At 46.9% G+C, this 16,232-nt stretch overlaps 1 protein-coding gene across 1 annotated transcript in view; it reads left to right on the top strand.

Annotated features, from left to right (window-relative positions):
• The window catches only part of MMP20 (matrix metallopeptidase 20), a 48,649-nt gene that overhangs the window by 20,798 nt on the left and 11,619 nt on the right, over window positions 1-16,232 (top strand). Inside the window, exons 7-8 of the mRNA XM_004764459.2 lie at window positions 4,204-4,340; window positions 5,296-5,452. Of these exons, the coding sequence (XP_004764516.1) occupies window positions 4,204-4,340; window positions 5,296-5,452 (294 nt within the window). The remainder of the gene's footprint in view (window positions 1-4,203; window positions 4,341-5,295; window positions 5,453-16,232) is intronic.

The raw sequence follows: 16,232 nt of genomic DNA, 5'->3' as shown, positions 1-16,232 counted from the left end.
GCAGGAGGCATGTCACCATCCCTGATCTGCTGTCACCTCCTCTGGACTCCCTGGCTGGGGCTGGGGCCCTTTCCAGGTCACAGCTTGCCGGCCTGGGCACCCACAGGCTCCTCCCGTGGGATAAACAATGTGGCACATGAGGCTCTGACGACTTTTAAGCACCGTCTACACATGGGTCTTTGATTCTATAAGCCATGTTCTTCCGGGGCTCAGTGAGGTGAACGGTACATGCTTGATTTCTCAGCCTCCAAAGCCTTCTGATGTCGCAGACCTGGTGAGTGGAGCCCCAGGAGGAGACTGTTTCAGCCAAGGATGTGAGTGTGCTTCAGAGTTTCTAGTGATGAGAACTTCATGTCAGCGGAGGAAATTCAGAAAGAAACTTTGTTTCGCTGATAAACTCTAAGATGTATCCATCACCAATCAATACATCTGGAGAGGGAAAACGTGTGTTTCTACAGTGTCTACCAGTTATTGTTGAGAGGACTGAGTGCTTACAAGACAGCCCCGAGGACTGAGCGCTTACAAGACAGCCTCAGGTACGTTGTCACAATTCACCCTTTGAAGGATTGGCACCTGTGTTATTAGAATTCTCACTTTTATGTGACAGAAGGAAACTGAGTCTGAAAAATTGAGTGACTCACACAAGGTCACACACCCAATGATAAAACCAGGTTTCAAGCTCTCAGTGGGAAAGAAGCAGCAATTCCACTGCAAACATCAAAAGCAGAAAGAGATCCTTCCTCCCCCTGAAATGAGTCAAGGAGAGTCAAGAGTTGAAGACAATGAATGAGGAAGGGCCCCACTCAGCTCCTGCTGAATCAATCCCCCGACGGTCCAGCAACGAGGAGGTGACAGGCTCCTTACCCAAGTCGGGGTGAAGCTGGTCGGGTCCCACACAGGAAGAACAGAAGTTCGGCAACTGAGGGTCACGTCCCCAGGTGTGCCAGGTGCCCCGTAAGCCAGAGGACAGAAAGACGGATCATCAGGACCCTGCCCCCGGTGAAGGCTACCAGCGAGCCCATCTCCCAAGTTGAATTAGCTGCTGTTCTTTGAGAAAAGGGACTGAAAATCGCAGAGGCTGTGAATATCAGTGATCTCATGAGTTCCTCTCACTCCCTGGCACCCATTCACTCAGCCAACAAGTATTTATTGAGCTCTGACTGTGTACCAGGCACAGCATTGGCTCCTGCAAGCCCGAGATAAACCACACCGCTAAACATACCATCCGTGGGCGTCTACTGTCAATGCGCACCATTGTTCCGTCCTTCTTATCAAGATCAGTGACAGACCGCTGACAAAGTGTCGCCTGTTTCCGTGACCAGTTCGCCCACACCCTGTAGCTGCTCCTTCCCACGAGCTCACAGATCAGTTCTCCTTTCATTTATGTTTCAAATCCACATGCAGACACATGAAGAGAGTCTTGCTCTCCTCAGGGTTCGAGTCCATCGTAACCCATTTATGTTTGTCACCTCCGCTTCGAGGCTGTGCATCCCGTGTGCCACTACCCACTGTTGGTGCCGAAAGGTTCAGGATCACAGTTTCTTCTGGAATTTGTGCAACTTTTCCTAAGTGATGGATAGTAACTATCTCTACCTTACATGCTCAGCTTGTGCATCTTAATACGTCGTTCGGCTGTCTAAGCCCGGGCTCCTTGCCTTCGGCTCTGCGGGCACTTTGAGGCCGAGCAGTCCTTGCCGGGTGCAGGGTGTGCTACGGACCTTCCCTGGCCCACCTCCTGCTGGAGCCAGCAGCCCTGACCTCCCCCAGTGGTGACACACGCAACTGTCAGCAAACACGGCCCAGGGTCTCCAGGTGCTCAAAATCGCCCTTGGTTGAGCGTGACCAGTCCACTTCCCCTGAGTCCCCACGATTCCTGCCGTGACAGTCAGGGCTGATCTGGAAAGAACTTTTACATTCTACCACGTGAGAGAAGTCCCCAAAGCACCCTGTGGGTCTGCAGGAGCTCCACATTCCACAACCTGTCCTCCTGAGTCACTCGGGGCAGCCGAGCCCAAACGTCCCAGGAAAGATAGGGTTTCCAGGTGCCTAGCGCTGCTGCCCATTTTTAAAGGAAAAATGAGAGCAACTGTTTCCCCGCATCAGGAGCCTGAGGAGGAAGCACCCGGGAGTCCACACGCTCCTCAGAGACGTGATGCGGAGAGATCCTCCCCTGCCCGCCACCCCCTCCTTGTCCCCACCACGGCAGAACCCCGAAATGCACCTCAGTGCCTGGGTCAGCAGCCAGCATGGAGACGTGACCAGAGTCAGCATTTCAGAACCAAGTACCGAGTTCAGTGAAAAGCCCTCATTTTATGGATTTCTCCTCAGGTTCCCAATCACTGCGTCATTATCAAGAATCAGATGACAGGCTATGGACACGATGCATTTATCTGTTGTCGTGACCCAAATCTGCGGGACTCCCCAAACCCGTGCTCTCATGGTGGTGGCAGAGAGGAAGGAGAAGGGGAAGGTGGTTGCTCGCACCTTCAGGAAAGCCTAGATCTGACTGGACAGGGGTCCAGTTAAGAACACAGGAAAGCAGAGATCTCAAGGCTGGGAAGGAGCCAGGAGGTCAGATGGGTGGAGAGGAATATCCGGACAGCTGCTCTGTCTGCTCCGAGCAACAGGGGACCCCTGGGCCCGTGAGTCCACCTGAGCCCTGGTGTGTCACCTGTTAATACCCGTGTTAGAACAGGCAGTGACCTGTAGGGCATGGGGCGAGCCAGCGCACCTGCCACGGGGCCTGCCACCCCGTGATGGGTCATGTTAGCGGGTGGGTGAGGCCTAGGCAAATCATAATGTTTAGAATGGACAATGTCTAGCTCTAGGGACCTTTATGGTTTAGGATCACTTTCCTGCGCCTTCTCTCCTTGGATCCTCAGAACGACTTCAGGAGACACGGCAAGTACTGTTTGCATCTGTGAGATGGCAAGACTGAGCTCGGAGATGCCGGTCAGAGCTAGAACACAAGACGACATCTCCGGAAGCACGACGTGCTTGTCCTTCTGCATCCGATGCCACGTGGGAAACGAAGCCATGTCTCTCTCAGTGAAGCTCTTTTAAGTTCACTGTCCGCTTACACTGCCTCACCCGGGACCCCTTCACCAGAGCCCTGAATGCGGCGGACTTTCCCTCCTGTGGGGTATGCTCTGTGTCCGCCTCCTAAACTTGACTGTGTCGGACGAGTCCTAACCGTCTGATTATGATCCAAACAGCCTAATCACGTACCTGTCTGTGCTCCTGGGCGCTCCGCTCCCTGAGGCAGGACCCGGGTCTACTTCAATGTCCCGTCTTTGATGTCTACCACCATCCCGGCTGACAGGCGCACTGTAAATATTTGTTAAATTAACTGAACTGGAAAACTCAGCGGTAGATCAGGAGTTCCTACACGAACTACCCAGAAAATTAAATGTCAAAATTTACTACAGTTTCCCTGCCCACAAATAATTTTATGTATAGATTCTACTTTCTACAGAGTCAAGTAAACTCATATTTTATAAAAATGAGTTTCCCCTCCACAATTCAAAAAGGACCCCATTTATAGTGAGTGTTTCAGCCCAATACCCTCGAGGTAGCGCCGCAGATTGATGGGAATAGTTTTGGATGCATGGATGGATGAGTTGCCAAAACTGGAGTTGACTGGTGGGGACCAGATTTTCTGTTAGCTAGCCTTTGATTTCAGGAAGAGAAGCACTTTCAAGAGCTAAGTATTCAGTAGATAACTTTCAATATAACTAATGATTGTGAGTGCTCTTGCTGGCTTTATTGGGATTAATTCGCACTCCCAACCACAAAGGTTTGGTTTAATTGTACTATTCAAAACATTCACAAGGATTATATTTTATCATTATGAGATTTTAGTTTTTAAAAGAGTAGAAAGGAAAAGGACATTTATATCAAGGGATACCTGGAGTGGGAAGGGGCACAGGTGAAATGTGTGAATTACCGGGTCTTCTCCGTGCTCCATCCTTCCGTGCCGGGCACGTCCTTAAGTATATGAAGGAAAGGGGATTCCAAGGAGGCTCGAAGAATGAAAAGGGAAAAGCACTATTTAATAAGGTCAAAAACCTATTCTCTCCTTATGAAAACAAGTTAGGGGCATGAGGCATTGAGGAAAGGCCCTTGCACTGTGGTTTGTAGACAACGGGTCCACGTCCGGTTCAAGATCTAAATCAGCCATTGGTCTTGTGGGTTGCCCAACAGGATCTTCTGGCGTCGGCAAGTTCACGTGATGGCGGGGATCCGGCCCAGCACCATTACCAGCTCCTTCCCTCAGCTTATGTCCAACGTGGACGCAGCTTACGAAGTGGCCGACAGGGGCACTGCTTACTTCTTCAAAGGTACCTTATAGATCCGTGAGGGACAGGAACGGCCGGGGATGTGGGGAGCCTCTAGTGCTGGTAGCATTTGGTCAGGGATGGTGGAGATGCGCTGGTCACTCCTCGCCTTAGCCGTGAAATGCCGCTCTGTTGTCTATAGCAGTGGCAGGAGGGACAATGACTGTCACAATGTTCTCAGAGCCAATGCTCTACCTTAGAGAGACACTGTGCAAAGTGCCAGTGCCCAGGGGGCAACAGACTTTGTCCTCACCCCTCAGGGTGACATGGTGTAGCCCACTGAGAGCCTCTAGTCAGCAAATCCAACATGGCACCCCCGTTAGGAGAACGATGCCCCTGCGGCCATGTCCTACTCACAAGTGGGACCCTAACCCGTGACTCTGGGAGGTGGGCCCGGTGTCGTCAGTCTCTGGCCCCAGCCCCTTACCGTCAGAGCAACTCTGGGGAATTACCTAACTGCTCGGAGCCTTCATTTCTTCCTGGGCTGAGAAGGGATTATAGTAATAGCAAGCTCAGAGATGTGACAGTGGCTGGCCAATGGCGGTTACCCAGTAGGTGGCCCCTGTCAAGTTTAGCTTCTTTTTCTGGAAGCTGGGGGAGGAAGCTACAAGGCCGGTGCTGGCTGACGACCCACAGCATTTGTCTCTCACAGGCCCCTTCTCTCCCGTGCATCTGTACGAGACTGAGATGAGGTTACACACATGAAAAGTATCTTGAAAAAATTAATGTGTGAGATTTAAGACACAATCGTATCAAAATTACTGTTTTGCTAGGACATCACTAAGAGATGCTTGCCTCCAGAGTAGTTTGAACTCAATCCAAGCTTGTATATTGGCTTATAACCATGGCAACCATCCCATAAACTATTCCCATGTGGGACCCTGTGTAGAAATCCTCAGGAGTGAAGTACATTGCCAAGTGGTACTGAGTGTTTGTGAACTTTACTTTCTGTCTTTAGGCCCCCACTACTGGATAACGAGAGGCTTCCAGATGCAGGGTCCTCCTCGAACTATTTATGATTTTGGCTTCCCGAGGTATGTGCAGCGGATAGATGCCGCCGTGTACCTCAAGGACGTGCAGAAGACCCTTTTCTTTGTGGGAGATGAATACTACAGGTATGGCTTTTCTCCTTTTGATTGTCCAGATGTATTCAATGGGAAGAAAAAGTCCTTTTGCAGAAAAGAATGCAAAGTGCCTTGGCAGTAGGCCCATTGACTCCTCTGGGCCCCAAGGCTGCCGTGGACAGTCTCTAAGATAGGAAACCAGCCAAGTAAGCAAAGCATTCATTCACGAGTCCTACTGTTAGTTCTCTAGCACATGAATAGACTTACCCTTCACGCATCTACTAACGGGACCGCCAGTGGCGTACACGAGTAGACAGAGCATCCCCAAATACATTGCCAGCCACAGTGAATGCCGCAGCGGGGGGTGGAACTGATTCCCTGTTATGTGGGTACCAGTGCATCCAGAACACTCTGTGGTTCTGTGCAACATGGAGGTGGTTATGACTGTGGGGCTCTTTGAAGGAAAAGTCTTTTCCTGCTGCAAGGAAAAGCCCCTATTGCTGAGTCCTTTTATCCGACCTGGAACATGTGCTCTCTCCTCACCCAGAGTTGTCCTGCCCGTCTTGCAGATCTCAGGAAGCGGCTGTCAACCAGCCGCTGTGCACAGGGTCACCCTCATGCCCCCCACTGGGTTTCTAGCATTAACTGACTCCTGTGAAGGGTGAGCAGCCCCAGTGTCTGCACCGCCCCCACCCAAGTCTCACGTCCCCGGGCTTGCTCACCTGAACCTCAGCAGGGAGAAGTAAAAGCAACACATTCTAAGCAGTTGACCATGCCAAATAGTTTACTTTTCCCCAGATTTTATGTATGTGTTTATTTGTTTGAAAGAGAGAGCACAGAGGGAGAGGGAGAAACAGGCTCCCCACTGAGGGAGCCCGATGCAGGGCTTGATCCCAGGACCCTGAGATCATGACCTGAGCCGAAGGCAGAGACTTAACCCTCTGAGCCACCCAGACGCCCCAATTTTTAACTTCTTGAGGAATCTTCATACTATTTTCCACAGTAGCTGCACCATTTTCCATTCCCACCAACAGTGTAAGAGGATTCCCCTTTCTCCACATCCTCTCCATCACGTGTTGTTAGTTTTAGCCATTCTGAGAGCTGTGAGTTGGTATCTCATCATGGTTTTGATTTGCATTTCCCTGATGATGAGTGATAATGAGCATCTTTTCATGTGTCTATTAGACATCTGGATGTCTTTTCTGGAAAAATGTCTATTCATGTTTTCTTCCCATTTTTTCATTGGATTATTCATTTTTCAGGTATTGAGTTTAATAAGTTCTTTATATATTTTGGATAGTAATCCTTAGTATTTGCAAATACCTTCTCCCATTCCATAGGTTACCTTTTAGTTTTATTGATTGTTTCCTTCTCTGTGCAGAAGCTTTTAATTTTGATGGTGTCCCAATAGTTTATTTTTGCTTTAATTTCCTTTTTCTCAGAAGACATGTCTAGTAAGAAGTTGCCACCTCTGATGTCAAAAAGGTTACTGTCTACATTCTCCACTAGGATGTTGATGGATTCCTGTCTCACATTTAGGTTTTTCATCCATTGTGTATTTATTCTTGTGTGTGGTGTAAGGAAATGGTCCAGTTTCATTCTTTTGCACATGGCTGTCCCGTGTTCCCAGCACCATCTGTTGAAGAGACAGGCTTTTTCCCATTGGAAATTCTTTCCTGCTTTGTCAAAGACTAGTTGATACAGAGTTGTGGGTTCGTTTCTGGGTTCTCTGTTCTATTCTACTCATCTGTGTCTATTTTTGTGCCAATACCATACTGTCTTCGTTACTAGGGCTTTGTAATACAACTTGAAGTCCTGAACTATGACATCTCCAGCTTTCCTTTTTTCCTTATTCTTCTTCTTCAAGGTTGCTTTGGCTATTCGAGGTCTTTTTTGCTTCCATGCACACTTCAGGATTGTTCATTCTAGCTCTGTTAAAAAAAAAAAAAAAAGCTGTCAGTATTTGGATAGGGATTGCATTGATGTAGATTGCTTTCAGTTGTGTAGATATTTTAACAATATTTGCTCTTCTAATCCATGAGCATGGAGTGTCTTTTCATTTCCTTGTGTCATCTTCAAGTTCTTTCATTGGTGTTTCATGGTTTTCAGAGCACAGGGCTTTCAACTTCTTGGTTACTTAGATTCCGACGTGTCTTACTGGTTTTGGTGCTATTGAAAATGAGATGTATAGAAATGCAACAGATTTCTGTACACCGATTTTGCATTCTGCGACTTTATTGAATTCATTAGTTCTAGCACTTGGTGGAGTCTTCTGGGTTTTATATATATTATCATATTATCTACAAATAGTGACAGTTTGACTTCTTCATCACAAATCTGGATGAATTTTATTTTTTGTTGTTGTTGTCTAATTGCCAAGGCTAAGACTTCCAGTGCTATGTTACACACAGTGGTGAGGGGCACCTGGGTGTCTCAGTGAGTTAAACATCCAACTCTTGATTTTTGGCTCAGGTCATGATCTCAGAATCATGAGGTTGATCCCCACACTGGGCTCCCTGCTCAACAGGGGGTCTTCTCAAGATCGTCTCCCCCTCTCCATCTTCCCTCTCCTCTAAAATAAATAAATAATATCTTTAATAATAATAATAAATAACAGCAGTAAGAGTGAACATCCCTGTCTTGTTTCTGACTATAGGAAAAAGCTCTCTGTTTTTCCCTCTTGAGGATGCTATTAGCTGTGGGTTCTTCATATGTGGGCTTTAGGATTTTGATGTATGGTTCCTTCTATCCCTAATTTGTTGAGGATTTCCTCATAAATGGATCTTGTACTTTGAAAAATGCAAATTTTAAGAGGATCATATAGTTCTTTCTTTTATTTTTTAAAAGATTTTATTTATTATTTGACAGAGATCACAAGTAGGCATAGAGGCAGGCGGAGAGAGGGGGAAGCAGGCTCCCTGCTGAACAGAGAGCCCGATGCGGGGCTCGATCCCAGGACCCTGGGATCATGACCTGAACCGAAGGTAGAGGTTTAACCCACTGAGCCCCCAGGGCCCCCCATCCTTTCTCTTATTAATAGAGTTTGCCGCACTGACTGGTTTGAGACTACCAAGCCATCTTTGCAGCCCAAGAACAAACCCCATGTGATGAATGGTTATTTTAATGTGCTGTTGGACTTGACTTGCTGGTATTTTATTGAGAATTTTGGCATCCTTGTTCACCAGGGATATTGACCATAGTTTTCTTTCCTGGTGGGATCTTTACCTGATTTGGTATTGGCAACACTGGCCTCATAGAATGAATTTGGAAGTTTTCCTTCCTTTTCTGCTTTTTAGAACAGTTTGAGAAGCAGAGGTATTAACTCTTCTTTGAAAGTTTCATAGAATGCCGCTGTGAAGCCATGTAGTCCTGGACTTCTGACTATTGGGGGATTTCTGATGACCGATTCTGTTTCTTAGCTGGCTATCCATCTGGTCAAGTTTCCTTTCTCCCTGTTTCAGTTTTGGTAATTTATGTGTTTCTCGGAGTTTATCCATTTCTTTCAGGCTATCCAGGGTGTTGGTGTGTTTTTGTTTTTGTTTTTTCATAATACTCTCTTAGAATTGTTTGTGTTTCTGTGGCACTGGATGTGATCTCTCCTTTCTCACTTGTGATTCTATTTATTTGTATTCTTTCTCTTTTCTTTTTGGTAAGTCTGTATAGAGATTTAGTAATTTTATTCATTTTTTCAAAGAACGAGCTCCTGGTTTCATGCATCTGTTCTATTGTTTTTTAGTGTCTCTATCATTTACTTCTGTTCTGATCTTTATTATCTCCCTCCTCCTGCTGGATTTAGACTTCTTGTTCTTCCTCCAGCTCCTTTAGGAGTAAGATTAGGTTGTTATTTGAGATTTTCTTGCTTCAGGAGGTAGGCCTGTATTGTTATACACTTTAATACTGTTTCGTCTTATGGTATATCTTAACTCTCTAATTCTCCCCTGGTGGTCCAGTAGTTGTCTTTTTCTCAGCTTCTTTATTCTCCATCATTTGGTCTTCCATATCACTAATTCTCTCTTCTGCCTCATTTATCCTAGCAGTAAGAGCCCCCATTTTTTTTTATTGCACCTCACTAATAGCCTTTTTAATTTCAGCTGGGTTAGATTTTAGTTCTTTTTCATGCAGGAAGGGATTCTCTAGTATCTTCTATGCTTTTTTCAAGCCCAGCTACTTTCTTTATAATCATCATTCTGAACTCTAGTTCTAACATCTTACTAATGTCCATATTGATTACATCCCTGGCAGTCAGTACTGCCTCTTGCTCTTTTTCTTTTCTTTTCTTTTTTCTTTTTTTTCTTTTTTTTTTTTTTTTTTTTTTTTTTTTTTTTTTTTTTTTGAGGTGAGGTTTCTGTTTTGTCATTTTGTCTGGTGAAGAATAGATGAATGAGAGAAAAAAAAATGCTGAAACGGTAGCAACGACCCCAGAAAATTATACACTGAACAAATCAGAAGAGACCCCCCAACCAGGTGGGGGAAAGAAAGGGGAAAAAAAGAATATGATCAGTCTGGTGAATAGAGCAGAATTACACACTGGATTTGGGGTGTATTTTGGTCTGTTAGAAGAAACTGTGTCCCAATATTTTAAAGAAAGAAAAACGTGTGTGTGTGTGTGTGTGTGTGTGTATAATATACAAAAAATAATGTTAAATAAAATGATGGGATAGAATATGACTATAAAAATGAAAATTAAAAAAGATTTTTTAAGGTATTGATAAGATGTTGGTTAAAATAGGAAAGAGGAAAAATTTTAAAAGAAAGAAAATTTTAAAAATTTAACTTTGCAAGACTAAAGAAAACGGGGAAAGCCATGAATTCTGTGTGTTGCTTTCCCCTCCTCTGGATTTCCCTGGTTCTCGTTGACCAGTGAGCTTGGTCTTGGCTGGATGTTCTTGCTGATCTTCTGGGTCAGGGGCCTGTTGCTGAGATTCTCATATGTCTTTGCTGGAGGCGGAGGCGCAGTTGCTCTAGGCTAAGTAATCTGCGCAGGTTCACTCTCGGGAGCTTTTGTTCCCTGATCGCTTTCCGTACCGCTGTGGAGGACGGGAATGGAGATGGCGGCTTCTCAGTGTCCGGCCACATAGGACCCGAGAGCTTGGGGCCCGGCTCCTCAGTGCGGCCTCACAAAAAAGCTGTCAATCCCTCCCGTCTCCCTGGTGTCCGGCCACGCTCGGAGCTCACCCGGCCTGTGACCGAGCGTTTCTGTCTCTGGCGCACGGCCCCGTTTGGAGTCTCCAAACCCAGCAGATTCCTGCTGCGCTGCTCCTCCTGGGGAAGGAAGGTGAGTCTCCCCGGATCTGCCACTTGTGGGGTCCCTGCTCAAAGAGCAGTTGTCTGACTGTGCCTCAGATCATGGTTTAAGGTAACCCCGAGCTGAGAGCCCCCCCGCGGCTCCGTCTCTGCAGCGGCTTCCCCGCTCCATCCCTGGCAGCTCTGCGGCACTCAGACACCCCCGGTCTTTCTGTGACCCCGCGGGTCCTGAGACCACCCTGGCCCCGCGAGGGCTCACCCCTGCTCGGCCTCTGCAGCGCCGTCCCTCGGTGGAGCGGACTCTAAAAGTGCTGGTTTCGTGCTCCGCTGCCGCCCCTTGCTGGCGCCGGCCCCTCCCCCCACAGTCTATCTTCCGGTCGCTTCAGGTTCACGTCTCCGCGCGTCCCACCTGCCAGACGGTGGTCGATGTTCTGTTCCTAGCATTGCTGCTCTTCTCCTCTTCGCTCTCCTCGTGAGTCTGAAGGTGTTGGGATGGGGTGATACCTATCTAGCCGAACTCCTGGGATCCGATGTCATTTCAGTCTGCTGCTCCGCCGCCGTCTTGCTCCCTCCCCGCACATTCATTGTTCAGTTCTGTGTTCTTTAATCTCCATGTATCTGCAGTCTTCCCATTTTTTTTCTTGCGGTTGACTTCAAGTTTCATAGTCTTGTGGTCTGATAATATGCAGGTATGATCTCGGCCTTTCTGTACTTGTTGAGGCCGGATTTGTGACCCAGGATGTGATCTGTTCTGGAGAATGTCCCGTGTGCACTCGAGAAGAATGTATATTCCGTGGTTTTAGGATGCAACGTTCTGAATATGTCTGTGATGTCCACCTGGTCCAGTGTGTCATTCGAAGCCATTGTTTCCTTATTTTATGCTGGTTGTTTCTGAGCTGTTCTCTGATCCTTTCTTATCTTTGTCACTTTCATGTTTTGCTGATTTCCTTAGTGATCTATTTGGGTTTCATCCTCTTTATTCTTCATGTTTATTGGTGACTTGTGATTTGTGGTTACCATTAGGTTTTCATATAATCCCTTTGGCATAAAGCAATCTGTATTAGGCAGATGGCCATCCAAGTTTGAACCCCTTCTTTTTTCCTCTCCTCTCCAGACTTTAGGTATGTTACTGTATTTTATATCCCTTCTTTGTGAGGTCCTGGGCTGACAGTTTAGAAAATATTCGTATTTACTGCTTTTGTATTTTCTGCCTTGATGTTGTCACTTTTGTCCCTCCTTTCTGCTCAAAGAGGCCCCTCTGATCTTTCTTGCTGGCTGGTTTAGTGGTCACAAACTCCTGCAGCTGTTGTCTGAGAAACTCTTCAACTCTCCTTCTGTTCTGAATCGTAGCTTTACTGGCATATCACCTGTTTTCAGTCACCATTTCTATGGCATGAAAGAAATTTATAAATAAGTACATGTGACCTTCCTCCACCTGACTAATAGCTTCTCCTGTCTGAGACTGAGAAGACCAAATAACAGATCTGACTTGTGAAGAGGAAAATGTATTTTCTAGGAATGAAGGACACATGTAGACCCTGCTGACCCCTGCCCACTGAGAGCTCTGGGAGCCTGGCTCAGAGCACCAAGGGGTGTCCTGACTTATTCCTTCCAGTCCAATGATTAAGCCACTACAGCAGTTATTTTTCCTCCAGAACTTCCTTTTCTGGATTCCTGATGGTAATTCATTTATTAAGCCCTAAAGTCTGCTGGGCAGATTCATCAAGTCTTTCTTTAAGATAAGCTGCCTGACACCTGACACCTGACACACAGGACGATAGGTACGGAGAAACCCAACTCCCAATACGGATTTTCAGAAAATGAGACTGAGATGCCCACAGAAGCATGTGTGTGGGTGTAAGGGTGTATGTGGGGGGGGTGTGGCATCCGGTTAGGATGAGTCAGTTCATGCCTGGAAGACTGCTCACTGCCCGACTCCCGCTGCGGGAATTATCCACTTTCCCATTGCTTCAGCTCTCTGTTCCTCGTTCCTCGCCGGGTCTTTGGACTCATGTACCAGCCACCACAAAGCACATGCCTCCAGCCAGGCAGCAGTGAGGTTAGCAACTAACAGAGGAGGCTGGACGAGAGGTTTTTAATTCTCTGTAAACACAATCTTGGAGAGGGACAGGGTCTCCAATTGTAACGAGGCCCGACTCCCGCCTGAGGGAATCACAATGCACCTTTCCAACTACGTGTCTGTGAGTGTCTATTCAGGAAAAGTCTTAATAATCTGGATAAAACAGATTGATTAAAAAGTTGGTCTAAGGGATTAACTCCAATATCAAAGACTCATTTTGTGTTGAGGGAAGGAAACCCCAGAAGGCTCTTTGAAAACTAACCTTCCAAGGCTCTTGAGAGCATTAAGTGAGTAACTCAGGCAGACGCAAGCACAGAGCCCCAGCACGTAGTAGGTGCTCAAGTACAGCAACTGTTCAGACGTTACAGGAGCCCAAGTGGTAACCAGGAGATACCTGCTTCAGAAGTTGAGATAATTAACAAATGGCCGCTTAAAGCTCAGGAGTTCTCTGACCACAATCCAGTCATAGAGCAGGTCAGAGGGAACTTCCTTTGGAGAGACTGAAGGCCCAACATTGCACTGAAACTCCTGCTTTTGGCAAAGCATAGACCATCCTTCCACCACGAAGGTCCTGTGTCGGACGTGCTGCAGCACACGGCTTATGCACTAAAGAATAAAGCAAACAGCCTTGACCTACAGCTTCCGAGGTCAGAAGAGCTGCTGTGAGCCACTCCACAAACAAACCTTCTCCCCCAGACTCCGCACCTGCGTTGAGCAAAGCCTCCCCTGCAGGACACCTCACTGTCTCTGGAAGCCCCATCTTGGTGAGAAGTCCTGTTCAGCGGCTCTTCAGAGACCCGGAAGGAACTGTGGCTGAAACACGTAAAGGACTGTTTTCCTCATCTACGTAACACGTCTGAAGTTTAACACACCTGGGGGGACACGGCGAGTCCACAGTCACCAGAGACCCGAGTTCCTTCTAACACCTTGCTCCGCTGTTAACATGGAGGTGCCCGTCTCGGGGTTGCCTAAGACTCCAGCAGCCCATGAAGTCTGGTCACTACGTCCTGTTCTAAACAGGAAGAAGGAGGAAATTGGAGGAAAAGCCAAAGGGGACAGAAGTTCTGTCAGTAGAGCAGGAGGCCATATTCAAAAACACACAAGGCCAGAGCCACAGACCGAGTTCTAGACCAAGAACAGGGTGGGCCGCATGCTGGGATTTATTTCCGTTAGTCACTCCTCACGATCTTCTTTGGTCCCAACGCTAGGTCCGTCTGTGACACAAACGATGTGTCGAGGGAAGAGAAGTCTCCGGATAGGCTTGTTGTCAGGGAGAGCCTCCAAGAACTCCTGGGCGGAGCCGGTTTAGGGAATGACGGGCCATGAGAACACTACTGAAGAACTTCGCCCCCTGAGGATGGAGGGCTGGCTTGGGGCCAGGTGGGCTCAGGCTCTGGGAGTGAGGGCTCACATGTCCGTGCAATAGGAACTCACGGGGCGCAGCCACAGGGAACTACAAGGTGGAACCCAAAAGGGGGCGCTACCATGCCAGCGCCATCCCACGGCACTGATGTGCTGCTTAAACTTCAAGGAGAGCTCCTTCCCCACTCATCCCTTTGCTTTTACAGCTTCTTTCCCTCTTCTAGACAGGCCCAAATGACTCCGCCAGTTTTTCCTTCTTTACATGACTTCCATTACCTTTGGCTCATGTCTCCCTGTAGATATTCTCTCTTGCTTACCAGGAGCAGACCAGTGGCTACACCAGAGAGCTCCTGGGGTCTGGGGCTGCCGTCCACTCCATCGTCCTTGGAGGCAGTCAGTGTTCTCTGAATTTTGTGCAAAGTGACGTGCAAATCTACAGGCCCCGGCCCCTTTCTATCCCTAAGTCAATCTCTCTGTGCAGACAGACTGAGACATGATTGATACAAAGTAGGACACATTCTCTGCCTCCTGGATGCCCCGGGTATACTGAAAATTGAGTGGTTATTTGGGATTTTATAGTTAGTCACCATAGAGGAAAATAGGTGATAAGTAATAAAAATAAGAAAGATGGGTAGAGTTCAAAATCTTCTTTTTTAATCATAAATTTTTGAACTGCATTACCAAACTACCACTTTCAATCTATATATATTGGGCATGATTATACGTCAGACTCTGTACTAGGACCTTAACACTCAGAGCACAGAGTTTGCCACCTGAGAGCGTGGACCCAAGTAACGGAGTACTCACCTCAGCCCTCCCAGCCATCATGGGGCAACCTGGATTGCCTTTCTGTTTGGGTTTAATAATCTTCAAGAGGGAGTTGGAAATAGCATCTGCTTCATCCATGGGAATGGATAAGGAAACTGTGAGATGCCACCACACAATGAACATTCACGTTGAGGGCTATCCATGTTCAGGAAGGCCTACAGTTGAGAGTACATACACAGGGAAATAATGAAGAGTGGTCCAAGTGTGACAGGTGCCCTGAGAGAAGACTGGATGGAGATCAGTGGGGCAAAACAAAGAGGAAATGGCCCATGCTAGTAAAGGCGTCTGGAAAGTACCCTCAGAGGAAGTGAGCACTGCCCTTCATCTTGAGAAGGGAGTTGGAGTTTCCCAGGGAGGAGGCAGGAGGTCAGCGTGGCTTCCAGGCAGAGACAGCAGTTGAAGCAAAGGCACTGGGGCATGAAATTGCCTGTGTATGTGGCGGAAACCTCAAGCAGTTCAGCATAATAGCCTTGTAGACTAGAATGAGAGATGTGGCCCAAGGAGAAGCAGGGTGTCAGTGATGGAGGGCCTATGCCTTTCCAGGGAGACCAGTGTGAATTTATAGAAACAGAGGGATATCTTTAAGTGTCCTAAATAAACGAGTAACCCAGGAAGTTTTGTATTATAAAACTACCCTTCCGGCAGCAGTGTGACCAGAGCAGAGGGGGACAAGATGGGAGTTGGTGAAACCAGGGAGGCCAGAAAGTCACAGGCAACACTTGCAAAGTGCTCCAGAGAAGAGCTCGCAACCAAAAATCCTACGTTCAGCTTCACTGTCTCCAAGATGGAGACCAAAGAAGACATTCCCAGAGAGACAGAAACTGAGAGAATCTGTTGCTGGCACACCTACCTTACAAGCAATGCTGGAGAAAGAGCTAGCTTCAGGAGGAGGGGAAGTGACCCTGGACAGTAGTATGAATCCACGTTAAAAAAAAAAAAGAGAGAGCAGAAAATGTAACTGAAAGATAGTTTAAAGGTATATTTCCTCCCTTTCCTTCTCTTAATTGATTTTAAAAATAACTGCTTAAAACGGCATATATATGTATGTATGTATACATATTCATTTATTTATTAATTATATATATATAACTGTATTGTTAGGCCTATAACATTCAGAAACATAACCTATTTGTCAATAACAGCACAAAGCACCAGGTGTGGGGAAAATTGTACGGAGCTGAGGAAATTATATCAAATACTAACTCAAATTCACAGGAGAAACAAAAGAAAACAGACATGTTAACTAAGGAGGCTAATATATCAAAAACTATAAATATATACTTTCTCTCCTTTCTATCAGCTTCTTAAGAAGACATT

The sequence above is a fragment of the Mustela putorius genome, unplaced genomic scaffold (assembly GCF_011764305.1).
Source record: "Mustela putorius furo isolate JIRA1106 unplaced genomic scaffold, ASM1176430v1.1 tig00000198_pilon_pilon_pilon, whole genome shotgun sequence".
In the NCBI taxonomy this organism is placed as follows: domain Eukaryota; kingdom Metazoa; phylum Chordata; class Mammalia; order Carnivora; family Mustelidae; genus Mustela; species Mustela putorius.
This window is presented reverse-complemented; position numbering and strand designations above follow the sequence as displayed.